At 42.0% G+C, this 17785-nt stretch overlaps 1 protein-coding gene across 1 annotated transcript in view; it reads right to left on the bottom strand.

Annotated features, from left to right (window-relative positions):
• Positions 1 to 1643: 1643 nt before the first annotated feature.
• The window catches only part of PTDSS2 (phosphatidylserine synthase 2), a 1400831-nt gene continuing 1384689 nt past the window's right edge, over positions 1644 to 17785 (bottom strand). Inside the window, exon 14 of the mRNA XM_044059082.1 lies at positions 1644 to 2896. Within this exon, the coding sequence (XP_043915017.1) occupies positions 2755 to 2896 (142 nt within the window). The 3' untranslated portion in view covers positions 1644 to 2754. The remainder of the gene's footprint in view (positions 2897 to 17785) is intronic.

Here is a 17785-nt window from a genome sequence, read left to right as displayed (position 1 = left end):
ATAAACCTTTTTACTCCATCTATCCAGTGCCCTGGAGTCTCTGTCGTAAGGGGTAGGATTTTTAGCTGTAGAAGCCTTAATGCCCTTGGGCCCCTGAGAAATGGTTTCTGGGTCCGCAACAGGATTTTTGAAAAGGAATTTGTGGGACTCAGGAACCCTGTAGTATCTGTCTGGTTTACTAGGAGCTGGGAGGCAGGGAATCAGGGACCATACTGGATTCCGAAAACACATCATCAACAATGTCTAATACAGGAGGTATAGCCAGAGGCCTATGCTGAGGAGGAAGAAGGAAATCCCTAAGCCTCTTTTTGGATTCAGAAAAATCCTGACCTTCCCAGTGGAAATGCTCCCTTAAGGTTATGTAAAGTTTCCCCAAAAGAAAAATCCTCAGGGGGAGAAGCAGAGGGAATGTAGTCCTCTGCATCAGAATCCTCATAAGTAGGTATGGACAAATCCAAGTCATTAGAAGAGTCAGAAGAAACAGAGTCCTGTTCAGAAGACTCATAGTCAAGTTCAGCCCTAGGACTCTTAGAAGGGGGAGGGGGGATTGAATATCCCTGATTAGAGTAATTGAATCTTCAGCCATTTTGATCATTTGTTTTTTAGGCATAGGGGCCTGAACATGTGGCCTGGGCGTCGGTTTTTTAGACATAGATAGAGATTTAGGCCTTAGTATTGAAAGTGGAGTCGGTTTAATATGCAAGTCTGTAGGCCTGAATACACACTCAGAAGCCAGTGCCTGCACAGCAGCTCCGGACCCATCCAAGGTAGAGACATCCGCGGGTTCCATAGGTGAAGCATCTCGCGGCATACCAGACTCCGAATGGGTCTCAGTAGAGGCCTTCAAGTCAGAAGTAGCGGGTATCAGGGGCTGCGAAAGCACCTCACTGAGTACCGGCGAACTGGCGACTGGCTTAGGAGAAACGTCATTGGCAGTTTTGGACCTCAACGTCCTGTCTCGTGTCTTTTTCTTTGCGTTTTTTCGGGATTCTGGTAGTCGGATGGCTAACCGATGTCATTTCTGGATAATTAAACGTGAGAACCGAAATATTTAGAAGCAAAAATGTACAGACGACTGATAGTGCGCTGATTAAATACAGCACAAAACCGACAGCAAGGTACGTTGTGGTCAGGGCCTAGGCAAGGAATACAGTACAAATGAAAATCCTTATGAGGTATTTGCTTCCCACAAGTAATACAATTATTAACTTTTACTGTCATCGGTAAGGAGCAAGAAAAAGTTTCCCCAATGGGGTACTTAACGTTTAGTTGAAGACTTTGATTCTGAAACTCGAAAATAAAAATTTCAGGAGTCGGATGATCGGCACTTGCGAACTGCTTCTGCTTCGGGCACCGCACGGCAAGAAAGACTGATGTTTTATACCCCTGACGACCTGACGTCATGGAAGAAGGGACAGCAACTGACACAGGACCCAAGACTTTGTTAATCAGGCCGACTGAGGGCAACCTGCCAGCAGATTACCCAAATGTAATGACTGCAACAGTGAAACACGAAGATCATCATGGGTACAGACAAGCTGTAAAGAAAATGGTGTCAAAAAATGACATTTTGGCTTTTTTTTTTGTAAATAACCTTAAAATACAATGGGCTGATATAACTACTAAAAGAATAAAAAAGATCATACATTGAAAAATAATTGTAATGAATATAGGAGCTCTCCATCAAATTATGTTAAATATCTAAGGGTGTCAGCAGCATATTTTCTAAATTTTAAAGTGGTCTTATTTACTATACAAACCATTTCCATTTGACCTACAGTGACAATTTTGATAAACCTATAGACTTGTACATAAGTAAACATAACTTCCCTTTCCAGAAAATATAAATACAGAAGAAAACAAAGACTATAGACCTTTAAGTACAAAGTGCATAGACAAACTGAACAATTTTCCTGCAACATTTCAATAGTTAGAAATATGATTTGTTATTACTAGGCTTGGCTTATAAGGAACCAGAAACTTTAATCATGAGGCTTTTATAGGGTAAAATGATTACAAAGCACATATTAATTCATTAAAAACACTGCACATCAGAGACGCAACAAGGACTCCAGTTTAAGAACAAGCCTCACGTCTGGGTATTTCCAACAATGTTGTCATTGCCTCAAAAATATATGTAAAGCATTAAGGAATTATTTGAAAATTATGTATGGGAATGTAAACCGTATGACTTTTATAAATGCTAACAAGCTTTTCATTCAATAAGCTAAAACCTGACTCTCCCAGGATTTATCCATGAAATGATATGGATAACATTTTACAGATGGCAACTTTTTTTTTTTTTGTTCAAGTAGCTGAAAAGCTTAACTATTCCCTGGTTTATGCATAACAGAATATGTACAAAACAAATGAGATGTAGGGAAAATGTCATAAAAGTTCAGTATGCTTAAGGCTCACAGCACCATTTGGTCAACCAGAACACCTTATTTGTCTTGACATAGGCAGCTTAAAAAAACAATTGGAATAAAGAGTTAATTTAAATAAAAAAATAATAATAATAAAAAAGTAGTGCCGTTAGGCATCACAATTTTTGTTAACATTCGAGGTTTAGGGCATGAACATGAAAGATCTATACTGTAGTGCTAAGCAAACTGCTGTCTGTCAGTTGCAGGGCATAACCTGAAATTAGTAATTAGTAGCAGCCAAGGTCAACAGTCCAAGCCAATGGAATGCCCTGATTCGTTTGGAATGAACTGTAGCATGACCTATTATCTCATTCATCTATTCAAAAACTCATGATTTTCTTAGTCTTATGTTCTGTTCTTTCCATCTGTCAGACGATGACTGAGAGTCATCATTATTTGGAACAATTGCTCCTTTCGATCGGCATTCTTGTTTACGTTTTCTAATCTCCTTGTAACGTAGTGTTATGTCCCTGCAATCAACAAGAAATGCTATTACTGTGAACCATCATGTCAGTGATAAAAATTAGACAACACCTCATGCATTAAATATACAAGCACACACACTTTTTTTTTTTAACCAAAGTAGGACACTGATCACAACGAACCAATTTCAGGATCAGCCCAGAAATCAGAATTATAACCAAAACTGGACATAAATTTGACTGTAAAAACACAACATATGAAGATATTACTGAAAATGAAATACTAGAGATACAGCTGCTATATACAGTAAGTACAATACAGAAACAGAACATTAAACATTGTGTTGAAAATCTTTCACAGCAGTCATATTTCTGGGTTTCTTTACTGGGAAGGTGGATCACATGGATCTGTTGAATGGAAGCCATCTACTGGACTGTCAATGCAATTACAATATAACAAAGGATTCCTCAACCAACACACACACACAAACCTTGGAAGGTTGATGTACCATGTCATGTTTATTAGACATTGGACCTATCTACTTTTTTGTCTTGCCCTTCCACTGCAACAACTGTCACCACCTAATCCATGGGAGGCACCACAAAGGACAGTAAAGGGACAGACCACAAGGCATCCTCTGCAGGATCTTGTCTGAGGCTGATGGAAGGGGTTATGATGGTCCTGTGCCTCTTCTTTTCTGCGTCAATGCAAGACCTCCTAAAACTCAGATTTGTTGGAGGAAATTCAGTTAAAATCTCAGGACTTGACCAAGAGTCAGAATCCATCAGAGTAAACTCTGTGAGAGTATTTTATTTATTTTAAGTAGTATGAGAGTAGCTGTTTCCTTCAGGACATTCGGCCTCTCTGGAGCAGTGGGACACGAGGAAGAGGATTCAAGAATCAGATTCAAGCTCAGATAATGGGAAAAGATCCTGCTGTGACTTTTCCAGCTGTCATGTAGAAGAACTTTGGAGGAAACCAGCTGTGACACCACTTCTGGAAGATGCCCCTGTAACTGTTGTTGCAGCAGCACATACCAGATTTTGGTGTTGTCATCTGGGCCAGGAGAAGCAGTCTGCACTGAAAGAAGAATGCCAAAGGAACCAGCACCAACTGCAATGGTAGTCTGCAACCTCAGGGTGCTGAAGGATAAGAATTCTGACCTTGATACCAAAAGGGTTGGCAGTAACACAAGTACTGAAGGAGCAACCACTGCCAAAGACACTGGCACCGAAAACACTGGCATTGATGACTAAGCCAACCTGGGGGAATCCAGTTCCTATTGATCAAGACACACTTCTCTAACTTTACTCAAAATGGGCAGGCCTTAAGTGAGATACTTCAGCAAACCACATATTTACCATGACGGTCTTGTGAGGAATTTTGTGCCCACAGGACATGCACTTTGAAAATCCACTGTGAAGAGGCAAACTGAGGAAAAAAAAAATACTAAAAGGCTAAGTTCAAATCCAGGAAATGTGCACACAAACCATAAAGTACAGTTTTGTACCTACCATAAAGGTTGATGTTCGAGGATCCACATTGCTGCAGTCCTAACTATTGGGGGTAGTCCGCTGTCCAGTCGGCCCGAATACCAAAGTATATGGCTGACGTCGGTCAGGGCGCATTAAACTGACGTCAGTACGTCAGGGAACTAATGCGCATGACCGACGTCATATCCTCAGTCTTTTCTTGCCCCAGATGTCAGAAGACCCTAAAAAGACAAGGCCTAATATACCTACACCAAAAACATGTATAATATATACAAAATCATCAGCATATAACCTCACCTACACAACCACCCCTAAACACAGAGGGGAAGGAGGGAGGGTAAATTGGACTGCAGCAATGTGGATCCTCGAACATCAACATTTATGGTAGGTACAAAACTGTACTATGTTCTTCGTTCCACATTGCTGCAGTCCTAACTATTGGGTAGAATCCCAAAGCAGAGGTAAGGGAGGCTGGCAAATCATAAAGAAGCAGGAGCTGACAACATGCCTTGCAAAATAGCTGTGGCAAAACCAGCCCTAGACTTAGAGTAGAGAGGAAGGTGATAATGCTTAGAGAAAGTATGCACTGAACTCCAAGTAGCTGCTTCCAAAATATCCTTAGTTGCCACCCCCCTTAGAAATGCTGTTGAAGTGGCAGTAGCCCTAGTGGAATGAGGCCTAATCCCAGCTGGAATCTCCTTGCCATGATGGGAATAACAAAATGCAATGCAAAACCCAATCCACCTAGAAATAGTTTGTTTTGACACAGGCTTGCCCTGCGAACTCAAAGCAAAAGAAACAAACAACTGCTGAGACTGCCTAAAATCCTTAGTCCTGCTCAAATAATAACGCAATTGCCTGTGCACATCTAAAGTGTGCAAAATCTTTTCCCCTTTATTTTGGGGATCTGCATAAAAAGTAGGCAAATGAATAGTTTGGTTTAAAGCCACACTAGAAACCACCTTAGGCATAAAAGAAGGATTAGTGCGTAATGATACCCTATCCTTATGAAAATCAAAAGGCTCAACCGCCATAAGGGCCTGTAACTCAGAAACCCTTCTTGCAGAAGTAATAGCCAACAAAAAAGCAGTCTTCCATGACAAGTATTTCAGTTCAGCAGTAGCTGCAGGCTCAAAAGGTTGTAGAGTAAGTTTCTCCAACACAAAATTGAGATCCCAAGCAGGAGTAGGAGCTCTACGTGGGGGTCTTATATTCTTTGCCCCTCTAAGAAATTGCTTGAACAAAGGATGTGAAAACAATGGTGGGTCACAATCATAGTGAGCTGAAATTGCTGCAGCATGAATCTTAATGGAAGAGAAAGACAAACCTTTGTCCAATAACTCAGTAAGATATTGAAGAGCCACACTCAAATTAGGCCCTGAAATCTCCAAATTCTTTGCTGCAGTCCAAAATAAAAATCTCTTCCATTTTTCTGCGTACACTTTCCTTGTACTAGGTCTTCTGGCTTCCATAATCACATTTAAAACTTGTTGAGGAAGTTGAGACCTGCTGTCTTTCAAAACAGAATATGCCAGGCTGTTAGATGAAGAGAGTGAAGCTTGACATTGAGCAGACGACCGTCCTTCTGAGACAACAGATGTGGAATCAAGGGTAAAGGCCATGGAGGCTTCTTTACCAGACTCCTCAGTAATGGGTACCAGTGCTGCGAGGCCAATCTGGAGCTATTAAAATCATCCTTGGCTTGTCTTGTCTGACCTTTAGAAGCACCTTTGGAAGAAGAGGCAGAGGTGGAAACGCATACACATGAAGATTTTTCCAACTGAAAGAAAGAGCATCCACTTTCCAAGCTGTGTGATGAAACCTCTTTGTGCAAAACTTTGGCAGCTGGTGGTTCAGTGGAGAAGCGAACAGATCTATGTCTGGAGTTCCCCAGGACACTGTCAACTTTTGAAATACACGAAGATCCAGTTTCCACTCGTGGGGATCCATGATTTGTCTGCTTAACACATCTGCTAAGGAGTTCTGTGCCCGGCAGAAACCTTGCCAGAAGAGTTAGTAGCAAGCTGAGCGCAGTCTCCCATATAATCATTGCTTGCCGGCCCAATGGGTAAGGACGTGTTCCCCCTTGTTTGTTGATGTACCACATGACAGTTGTGTTGTCTGTTAGAATCAACACCTGCCCTGGAAGAAGTAACTCCTTGAAAGCCATTAATGCAAACTGGACTGCTAACATCTCCTTCATGTTGATATGTAGATGCTGTAGTCTGGCAGGCCACTTGTCTTGTATCCACTTTCCATTTAGATGAGCTCCCCAAGCAATGTCCGAGGCATCTGTCGTTAAAATCTGACTCGCCTCTGGCCGGGTCACAGAGAGTCCCTTGTTTAGGTGACATTCCTGAGCCCACCACAAAAATTCTTTTTGAAGGCAAGGTATTATTTGAATGACAGTGTCCAAATCCTGGCAGTGCTGTGTCCATACATTTTTGAGATACCATTGTAGCTTCCTCATATGCAGTGTGGCATTGGGAAGCACCAGAATACAAGATGCCATGAACCCTAATGCTTGAAGGACTGTCCTTGCAGTCAGCACGGACTGATGAGATAGTTGATGGAAGTAAAGTGATAGACTCTGTTGTTTGTCCGGGGTTAAAAAGGCCATCTGGGCTGCTGTATTCAGTCTCACACCCAGAAAGCACATGTCTTGAGAGGGTACTAGACTGGACTTTATTTCGTTCACAGAATACCCTAGGCATCTTAGCACTGCTATAACATATTCCAGATGCTGTAGAAGGTCTTCCTTTTCTTGAGCCAGAATCAGGCAGTCGCCCAAGTAAGGATAGATTTGAATTCCTTGTAGCCTGAAGTAAGCTATCACTGGAGCCAGAACCTTTGTGAATACTCTGGGCAGTAGATAAGCGAAAGGGCAATGGAGAGAACTGATAATGAGAATTTCCAGCTCGAAAACGCAGATACTTCCTGCAACTTAGTCTTATAGGCACATGAAGGTAAGCTTCCTTGAGATCTAAAGTTACCATCCAGTGATCTTTGCCCAGCAGAGGTAAAAGCTGTTGTAACGTCAACATCTTGAACTTGGGAATGTCCAGATAAGTGTTGAGGATAGATAAATCCAAAATTGGTCTCCACGTGTTCCCCTTCTTTGGTACTAGGAACAGGCGAGAATAAAATCCTAGGCCCCTTTGTGATACAGGGACTGGCTGAATGGCCCCTATTTGGAGTAACTGAGAAATTTGCTTGTGAGCCTCTTTCCTTTGTGGAGGAGGAACGTCTGGCATGCCTTTGAAAGGGGCAATGTATGGAAATAAAACCTGTAACCGTGGTGAATGATATCCAACACCCATCTGTCTTGAGTAATTAAATCCCAATTTTCTTTGAAAAGAGACAGTCTTCCTCCCAAAGGAGCTGCCAGACGAGAATCGACTGGCAGCTGAAAAGGCAGGTCATTGGGTCTGTTTACGAAAGGACTGACCCCTGCCCTCACCAGAAGTCTGAGCAGGTGAACTCCCTGTTCTAGGCCTAAAAGAACCTTGAGCTCTGCCCCTACCACGTCTAGACCTACCCCTAGACTGGGAATCATAAGCAGGATATGTCCAACCCTTAGTAGGCCAATTTCTACTAAACTTCGGTGGCTGCACCTGCAAAAAATCTTTAACAGTTTGCATAGACTTAGCTTTGTCCTCCATTTTCTTTAAAACTGTTTCCACAGGCGAACCAAACAACACATCAGACTGTAAAGGAGCATCCAAAATCCTTGTCTTAACATGCTCAGCTAAATTCTGATCCCTCAACCAGGCATGCCTGCGAAGAACAGAACTAGTGGCAGCCACCCTCGAGGAGGCCTGTACAGCATCAAAACCACATTGCAAAGAATGCTTACCCACTTGTTCAGACACATGAACTAAATCCAGCAACTCTTTACACTCAATACCTTCCGCCAAAGCATCCACCTTAGATTTCAATTGTGAAAGGAGATAATTTTGATATTTTAGCATGTGAAACTGACAATTCAACGCCTCATGGCTAAAGTGGAAGAAGTATACACTTTCTTTCCCCATCTATCCAAAGCCCTTGCCTCTTTATCAGTGGGAACAGGGTTTTTAACAACAGAGGCCTTAACACCTTTAGGTCCCTGAGAAACAGTTTCGGTCTGCCCTAGGACTCTTAAAAAGATACTTATGAGCTTCAGGCACCCTATAGTACCTATCAGGTTTAACAGGAGCAGGAGGCAAGGAATCAGGGTTCAAGGAAGCCTCTGCAAAACATCTTCTACCACATTCAACACAGGAGGTATAGCTAAGGGCCTATGCTGGCGTAAAACAAGAATTCCCTAAGCCTTTTCCTAGAATCAGAGTAATCTTGGCCTTCCCATTTAAAGTGCTCCCGCATGGAATGCAGAGTCTCTGAAAATGAGAAATCCTCAGGAGGAGAAGCTGTAGGAGTGGAATCATCCACATCAGAATCAGAATAAGGAGGATACTCCTGCAAGTCTTCCGCAGAAGACTCCGAAGCCTCTGAACACTGTTCCAAACTCTCAAACTCAGGTTCCACCCTAGGCCTCTTATCAGGAGGGGGCATAGAACCTCTAATCATAGTAATCAAATCTTCTGCCATTTTAAGCATATGTTTCTTAGGCACAGAACCTGAAGTGCTAGGAGAAGCCCCACTGAAGCTAAACTTGGCCTACCTCTCAAAGAAGTTTTGGAAACAGAAGGAGAGGCTCTAACTACCTTGGGAAGAGAGGGAAGAACAGTTACCGGAGAGGCCCCCTCAGCCTGGCCTACCTCCTGAGAGGGCACATCCTGTAACAGTAAAGTCTCTGCCTGAGACTCCAAAGAAACTCCTGGCAAAACCTCTGACTCCACTGAGCCTTCTAAAGAACCGGCGTCCGGGACTGCGGTTCATCAACCCTAGGCTTTGCAGTTTTATCCTTGCGCTTCTTGGATGAAGCGGGCGCCGGAGCATCCGGCGGCATTTTATAATTACAACGCTTCCCAAACACTAACCTGGCACAGTCTAACCTTCTCTTAATAGTGCGTTTGTTAAATCTAGCACAAGAGCGGCATCCAACAACGTCGTGCTCAGGCCCTAAACAAGGTATACACAAAGTATGGTAATCCCTATGAGGTATCTGTTTCCCACAAGAAATACAGTTATTCACTTTTTCTGACATCCGGTTAAATACTGAGGCAAGAAAAAACCAAAACGTTCCCCAACGGGGTACTTAGCCAACTTTGATTCGGTCTGAAACTCCGACTTCAGAAAATTTCAGAACGCCAACCTGCACTCGCAAAACTGCTTCTGCATCGGACCACGCGGCAAAAAAGACTGAGGATATGACGTCGGTCATGCGCATTAGTACCCTGACGTACTGACGTCAGTTTAATGCGCCCTGACCGACGTCAGCCATATACTTTGGTATTCGGGCCGACTGGACAGCGGACTACCCCCAATAGTTAGGACTGCAGCAATGTGGAACGAAGAACATCAGGCACAACAAAATGTCACCAACCTGCAGTACAGGAAGGGAGCTAAGGTACACAAGGAGCAAAGTAGTATAGAAAAGTATCACCATGTACAAGCAAGTTCTTTACAAGTAAGCTGCCAATTTAAGGGAAGGGCAAAAACTTGATTGAAACAAACACACACACACAAAACAGCATGAAAACACTGCAACAGCTAAAGGAAGTCAGAAGGCATCAAATATGCAAACACAAAGATATGCTGGTTATTACGAGTAAGGTGAACAAGTCAATATGGGGGATGTGGTGATAGACTCTGAAATTCAATCAGTACAGGACGATGAACCATACCATGTCAGATCAATGGCATACTGAGGCTGCAGCAACACTGATAAAAGCACATTTAATTAAGGCTGATCACCCCAATTAATTTTCATTATGATCATGATCCCAACTGCATTTTTCTCTGCCTACAGTGAGGAAATCATCCTTACTCCAATGTGCTTGGGAGGACAGTAATTAAGCAACAGATGGGAGGCAACATGAAGCTTTGCTAGCAGCCATGAATATGAAGATTTTTTTCCAAGTATCATCATTCAAGGCTAGTTCTGTTGGTGCATGGTGATAATGCCCTAACTACAGAGCATGCAATACAAGTTCAATTACTGGCTCTGTTGTCTGCTGCAGCTGGCAAATGAAGAATGGACATTCCAATCTGCGAAGAGGAACATTTAATGCCAGTATCTCTTGCAGGACTGTCAGTGATCCAAATGATAACCTAGTGGCAGATGTTCAACTATCAAGCTGAAAATCTATCAGCTCTCATCATGCATGCCTGAGAGCGTGCACTCACACTGAGGGCAATGTGGCACCCACAGTGATGCTGATTTATTGTCTCCAGCCCAGGCAAGGCATTAGAGTGGTATCAAACACAATCCCATTGCAGGGAGATTGATGAGAGCAAAAACCACTATTAACACTACCTGTATAATGACATCCTCCTGCTAGTTTTAGCTATAACTGAAGAATACCTAGGATGGGGGAATGAATGAGTCTAGCTCATTGTGAAAGGCTTCATGGTCAACACGTAAATTATCCATCACCTATATGCAGTAAACAATGAATGACAACTTCGATTGACTGTTTAAAACAAAATGCATGAAAAAATGCAGTATGAACATAATGCATGTTAACATTGCCAGCACTACAAAATATGCAAACTTTTGTATGCTACTTTATTAAATGGATCTGTTAGCTGGACTCACTAGTCATGCTGTCTTCATTCTAGGAGACTTGAGTTAGTGCAAGATGTACATAATTCACTAATCATTAAGACGCAGCATTTTTACATTTAAGGGTTTTTTAAATTGAAGGCATCTGTACCTATAAAATAGACAACCTTATCACACTGAAAAAGATCAACTAATACCATAACTTATATAATCTCAATTCAGAAAACGGCAATTAATTACAGATGTAGTTCTACCGTACTTAAAAACTGCCCCTGTGCTAGAGGGTGTTTGCACAAACACAAAGCTTTTAAGTTATTAAAAAGAGAAGTACTGAAAGTCTTTTTATCATTAAGCAGTCTGTTGCTAAGGGTCTTGCTTGGTGGGGGAAAGCTCTCAAATTACCTCCAGATGAAACCAACCACAGCTTAAGGAATACATAAGGCTGGAGAAAAAAAAAGAAGTTATGTACTTACCATAATGTTCCATGTGTGTTGGTCATCTCGACCTTTATTCTCACTGATGGGTCGAATATGATCCATCGGATCCGTCTCAGCCATTTCAAGAGCTCAAGGCCTTCAGCAAAGCTCGTGGCCATTTTTCCTTACCTATAATGCAACTCCTTAACTTCCTCAGATCTTGCTTGCCCCAAACTCATATGGTGATAATTGTTATTAAATATATATATATATATATATATATATATATATGGGTCTACCTGATAACACTGACATTCCAAAACACCGACAACGAAATAACCGACATGACAAAACCGGAAAAAAAAGAACGATCAAAACCACGAAACTTGCCTGACAAGCCACAATCCCAACAATCAACAAAACAAATACCTTTCCCGGAAAACATGCACACAACACAAACACACCAAAAACCTTACAAACCTACACTAAACCTTACATACACAACTATCTATGAACTAACCTTAACCCAAACCCTAACCCTAAGGTCCGTCACTATCGCACACTTACCTTACCCGCACCCTAACACTAGCTCACTTAATCCGCCCATAAACCTAAAGTCCATCACTATCGCACACTTACCTGACCCGCACCCTACCCTAACGTCCATCATATCACACACTTACCTTACCCACACCCTGACCCTAACGTCCTTCCCTACTGCACATTTACCTTAACATGTAGGTGTTCTCAGTGTCAGGATTCTCAACTTTTGGCCTTCTCCGTTGTCGATCTTCTGGTGTTGGTGTTCTTGTTGTCGGCGTTGTGCACTTTTGGCGTTTTTAGGTAGATCCATATACATATATATATATATATATATATATATATATATTTTAAACAAAACATTATTTCTGAGGCTATAGAGTCCTGTAATACAGTCTCCCAGGAGTGTAGGCAGAGGGTATTGGAGGGTGGGTTGTGAGACTAAAGGTCGAGATGTAAAAAGACATTGAACGTTACGGTAAGTACATAACTTCTTTATGTGATGCTGTCAATCTTGCCTTTATTCTCACTGATGGGACTGCATCCCAAACTACCAGATTCTTGGGTGGCTCATGGGAGAATATTCCTCAAAACCATAGAACCAAAAGATACTCTACTCCTAGAAGCCAAATCCACTTTGCAATGAGTAATAAAAGTATGAGGTTTTGCCCACGTTGCTGCAGCACAGACATTCTCCAAAGGTAACCTAGCCTGAAAAAGCCTTAAAAGACTTTTGTTCTTAGAATTATAAATTAAGTTTATGCATTGTGAAAGCCATTTGGATAAAGTAACTTTGGAGACTTGTTGGCCTTTTCTAATATCAGAATAAGAAATAAAGAGCTGATTTGACTTTTTGATTTCTGAAGTAGAAACGTAATGGTCTATGAACATCCAGAAGATGCAGTGAATATTCCCCTTTATTTTGGAAGTTTGGGAAGAAAACTGGCAGCTCGACAGATTGACTGAGGTTACTTTCCAACACAAGTCACAAGAACAAGCAGCTAGCAAGTACAGCAGGTGCAAAAGGCCAAACAAAATCAATACCATTCAAAAAAGAAGCCAGCACCACACAGGACAAATAACCAATAATGGTTTATTTAGTTTACAACTCAGACCAGTTTCAGCATATAGCCTTCATCAGTGATAAACCATACTGACAAATTATTGCTTTATATACATTTTATACACAATAACTTCCTGTGATGTCATTTCCCCCAATAACATCATTCCCTACTTTTTTTCATTTAGACCAGGTGCAAACAATCCTCCTAACTTTACAATCCACTTTTTTTCCTTAAAATTTAGAATGGAATGCCACCCAGTCTTAAAACATCTCTATTCCCCACAATCTTAACAATCACAGTAAATGAAAACCTAGCAGAAGTGTGGGACTGACAATGTCTATACAATGCATTAGTTATTCGTTTATTACGAATGTCACCATGATGCTCAGACATCTGGCATCATAATGACCTTGAAGTCTGCCCCACATAAAAGGCAGATCATGTGCAACTAGCCATATATACTACCCAGTCTGACCCACAGTTGGCGTAAAAGCGAATATCAAAAACCTGGCCTGTATTTTTGCTGGTGAACTGATTTGTTTTATACATATATTGACAGAACGTACAATGCCCACATGGAAAAGATCCCACAAATCGATTTCCTGTAATTGTTAATTGCTGACTAATCTGATCAACTTTATGAATTTTTTGTAGTGTGAAAAGTATGAACCTAATGTTCTCCCTCTATGAAAAGAAAATTGGCACCTATCAGGCAAATGTTGTCCCAGCTCCTCATTAGACATAAGAATATTCCAGTGTTTGTGAATCACATCCCTTATTAGATTTACATTTCTACTGTAAGAGGTTACCATTCTAATGGTCCCTGACCCACCTTGGTTGTGTTTCGGTTTGTACTGGAGTAAGTCTGGTCTAGATTGATTAGATGCCCATTCCCTTGCACCGAACACATTCCCCTGTCTCTATCCTCTATCCATAAATCTACATGTGAGGCCCTGTTTAAATATTTTATAATCCTCCTCAGGTGAACAAATTCTTTGAATTCTCAAAAATTGTGATTTTGGAATATTTCTGACTGTGTGGTTGGGGTGAAGACTGGACTCGTACAATAAATTGTTGTATTGAGGGTATTTTATATACCATAGTGTGTAAAGTATGGTCCTGTTGACGCAGCACCTTAACGTCCAAATAATTAATTTCTTCCAGACTATAAGTAAGGGTAAAGTCAATACCCCATTTATTCTTGCTAAGATATTTGACAAATTCTAACAAATGGTCAGTTTCACCCCGCCACACTAGTCAGCAATCATCCAGAAACCTCCTCCAAATGTCAATCTCTGGCAAATATATATTATGGGAATCATTGTAAATTATCTGTTCTTCGATAAATCCAATAAATAGGTCAGGGGCAAAAGATGTCCCCATTGCCGTACCTTGGGTTTGCCAATAACACTCTCCTTTAAAATAGAAAACATTCTTGGTCAAGACGTGTTCAGCCAGGCAGATGAGCAGTGTGTTAAAACCTGGTGCATACAGGTATATTTTATCCAATCAATATTGCAAAGCTTGTAGACCAGCCCATTGTGGAATGCTAGTATACAAGGATCCATTAGCTCCGTCTCAGCCATTTCAAGGCCTTTCAGCAAAGCTCGTGGGCATTTTACCTTACCTATAATGCAACTCCTTAACTTCCTCAGATCTTGCTTGCCCCAAACAACTCATATGGTAATAATTGTTATTAAATAAATAAATAAATATATATATATATATATATATATATATATATATATATATATATATATATATATATAAAACAAAACATTTTTCTGAGGCTATAGAGTCCAGTAATACTGTCTCCCAGGAGTGTAGGCAGAGGGTATGGAGGGTGGGTTGTGAGAATAAAGGTTGAGATGGAAAAAGACACTGAATGTTATGGTAAGTACATAACTTCTTTATGTGATTATGTCAATCTTGCCTTTATTCTCACTGATGGGACTGCATCCCAAACTACCAGATTCTTGGGTGGCTCATGGGAGAATATTCCTCAAAACCATAGAACCAAAAGATACTCTACTCCTAGAAGCCAAATCCACTTTGCAATGAGTAATAAAAGTATGAGGTTTTGCCCACGTCGCTGCAGCACAGTTAGTCTCCAAAGGTAACCTAGCCTGAAAGGCTGCAGAAGTGGCTACCGACCTAGTGGAATGAGCTTTAACAGGGCTGAAAGACTTTTGTTCTTAGAATTGTAAATTAAGTTTATGCATTGTGAAAGCCATTTGGATAAGGTAACTTTGGAGACTTGTTGGCCTCTTCTAATATCAGAATAAAAATAAAGAGCTGATTTGACTTTTTGATTTCTGAAGTAGAAAATAATTGTCTATAAACATCCAGAAGATGCAGTGAATATTCCCCTTTATTTTGGAAGTTTGGGAAGAAAACTGGCAGCTCGATAGATTGACTTAGGTTACTTTCCAACACAACTTTGGGGAAATGAGGGGTTACTGCATAAGAAACTCTGTCCTTATGAAATACTATGTATGGTGGTTTGGCAGACAAAGCTTGTAATTCCGAAACTCTCCTTGCTGAAATAATACCCACTAACAGGAGTGTTTTCCAGGAGGGATACTTAATTCACAGGTAGCAGATGGGTCAAAGGGAGAAGAGAGAATGTTTGAAAAGATGAAATTCAGATCCCAAGGTGGTGACTGGTTCTTGTATCGAGGTCTTATCATTGTACTTCCTTTCATGAATGCCTTGCAAATTCTGTTTGACATGATTCCAGAACCATTTTATCCTATATGAAAGTCTTAAAATTGCTGCCAACTGAACTCTAATAGTGGCTGCAGCAGCACCTTCATTGAAAAGTTTTGCCAAAAATTATAGAATAGAATGTATGGGCACAGTAAAGGGATCTATCCGATTATTGCTGGCCCGTACCACAAATCTCTTCCATTTACCTCTGTACAATTTTCATGTAGATGATTTATGGGAAGATGTCAAAATATGTTTAACTGGAGAGAAAACCTGGTGATCATGCCAACTGGAGCAGCCAAGCTGCTAGTTTGAGATGTTCATACTGGGGTGAACCATTCCTAACAGGTGAATAAGAAAGTCTGGAGCAGGGTCCAGAATCCATGGTTCATCCCATACACGAGGCTGAAGAAAAGGGAACCAGATTTGACAAGACTAATAGGGGGAAATTAGGATTATCATCTCCAACAAACTTGCTTTCTGCAAAAATGTGGGAATTAGAGGGACTGGTGGAGAAGCATAAAGAAGCCCCGGGGCCAATCGTGAACAAGTGCATCCCCCAGCGACTCCCCCACAGGAGGGATCAGGGCAAAGTAGTTGCTGCATTTGGCATTGGTGGGCGATGCAAAGAGATCGAAATAAGGATGGCCCTGTTTTCAGAAGATCTCTTCTGTTACTCTCGGACCGAGGGACAACTTGTGCAGCCATAAAAATAGCTCTGCTCAATTTGTTTGCAATTAACATGGATTTCCCCAGGATGTGCACTGCTAATCTATAAAGGAGACAGGACTTCATAACCCTCTGCTTGCTGATATACATCACAATGGTATTGTCTGTGAAGACTTTGGGGAGGCCAGGATGGAAAAGTGAATGAAAAGCTTGCAGAGCCAGAACCAGGGCTCTCATCTCTTTTATGTTGATATGGTCTGTCCTCTGAGGAGGAGGCCAGATACCCTGGACCTTTAGGGGGCCACAAGAAGATCCCCACCCCAAGTCTGAGGTGTACATGAACAGTTTCTGAGAAGGAATCAGAACCTGGAAGAGAAGTCCTGGATTGAGAGGGAGTTGATGAATCCACCAATGAAGCTTGAGTCCCTCACCAAGGACACGGATTTTGATGATGGGGAAGGTTCCCCAAGATCATCTCCCGAGGATGTCTCCTTTAGAGACATCATGGAAATCCTATGCCAGAGGGGAGGTTGGTCTGCCCCCAAACCTTTTTCTGACAAATCCGTGTTCCTGCAGGCTTTCGGCATGGGCCCATCTACTTCCTGGGTGTCCCCTCCTGCAGATCCCCGGGTGGACCTGGTCACCTCGTGGGCCTGAAAGGAGCCAGACACCGTGGAACCAATCCCAAAACATCTAGATAAGGTCTTGAGTCAACCCTCAGATAGACCAGCGTGGAACAAGGGCTCCCCTGTAGATGCTATGGTGGTAGCAGCAGCCACTAAGAAGGAACTAGCCATGGAGAGTTCCACTGTTCATCCCTCCGACCGAGAGACTTGGATGATGAACCGCTTAGGGAAGCAGGTTTATGCGTTAGCGACTTTTTTCCATCAGGGCGTTGAACTACTTGGGCCATGTTATGAGACTACAGCGCGACCTGGTCAAGGAGTTGGCTGAGTCTCCCCCTAAGTCCATGTCGCAGGAGGATAGAGACATGTTCGCGAGGATGGCCAATTTAAAATCAGTATCCAGTACGTCCATGCGACTCCTTTCTCATGCTACTGAAGGAGCGGCTAGGGCAGCTGGGTCCAGTGTGTCCATGAGGCGCAACACCTGGCTCAGACTATGCCAGTTTGTGGAACCTTTCAAGGCGTCCTATGCCAACGCCCCTTATGACGGCTCTACTCATTTTGGTAAGACCGTCAAAGAGACTTTGGCCCAGAATGAGAAAGACGGGAAGACACTGTCTGCAGTCTGAATCCGCTTTTTGAACTCTCAAAGATCCTTTCCCTGGAATTAGAGAGGGCAAAAGAAGATGTGGTTGTGGAAGTCACAGTATTTCCAGGACACTTAGGACTCTTCCCCCCAGAGGCAGAGG

Source organism: Protopterus annectens, chromosome 17.part0 (genome assembly GCF_019279795.1).
Source record: "Protopterus annectens isolate FY-2018-M chromosome 17.part0, PAN1.0, whole genome shotgun sequence".
In the NCBI taxonomy this organism is placed as follows: Eukaryota; Metazoa; Chordata; order Ceratodontiformes; family Protopteridae; genus Protopterus; species Protopterus annectens.
The sequence above is the reverse complement of the archived record's forward strand: the minus strand, read 5'-3'. Positions and strand labels throughout refer to the sequence as shown.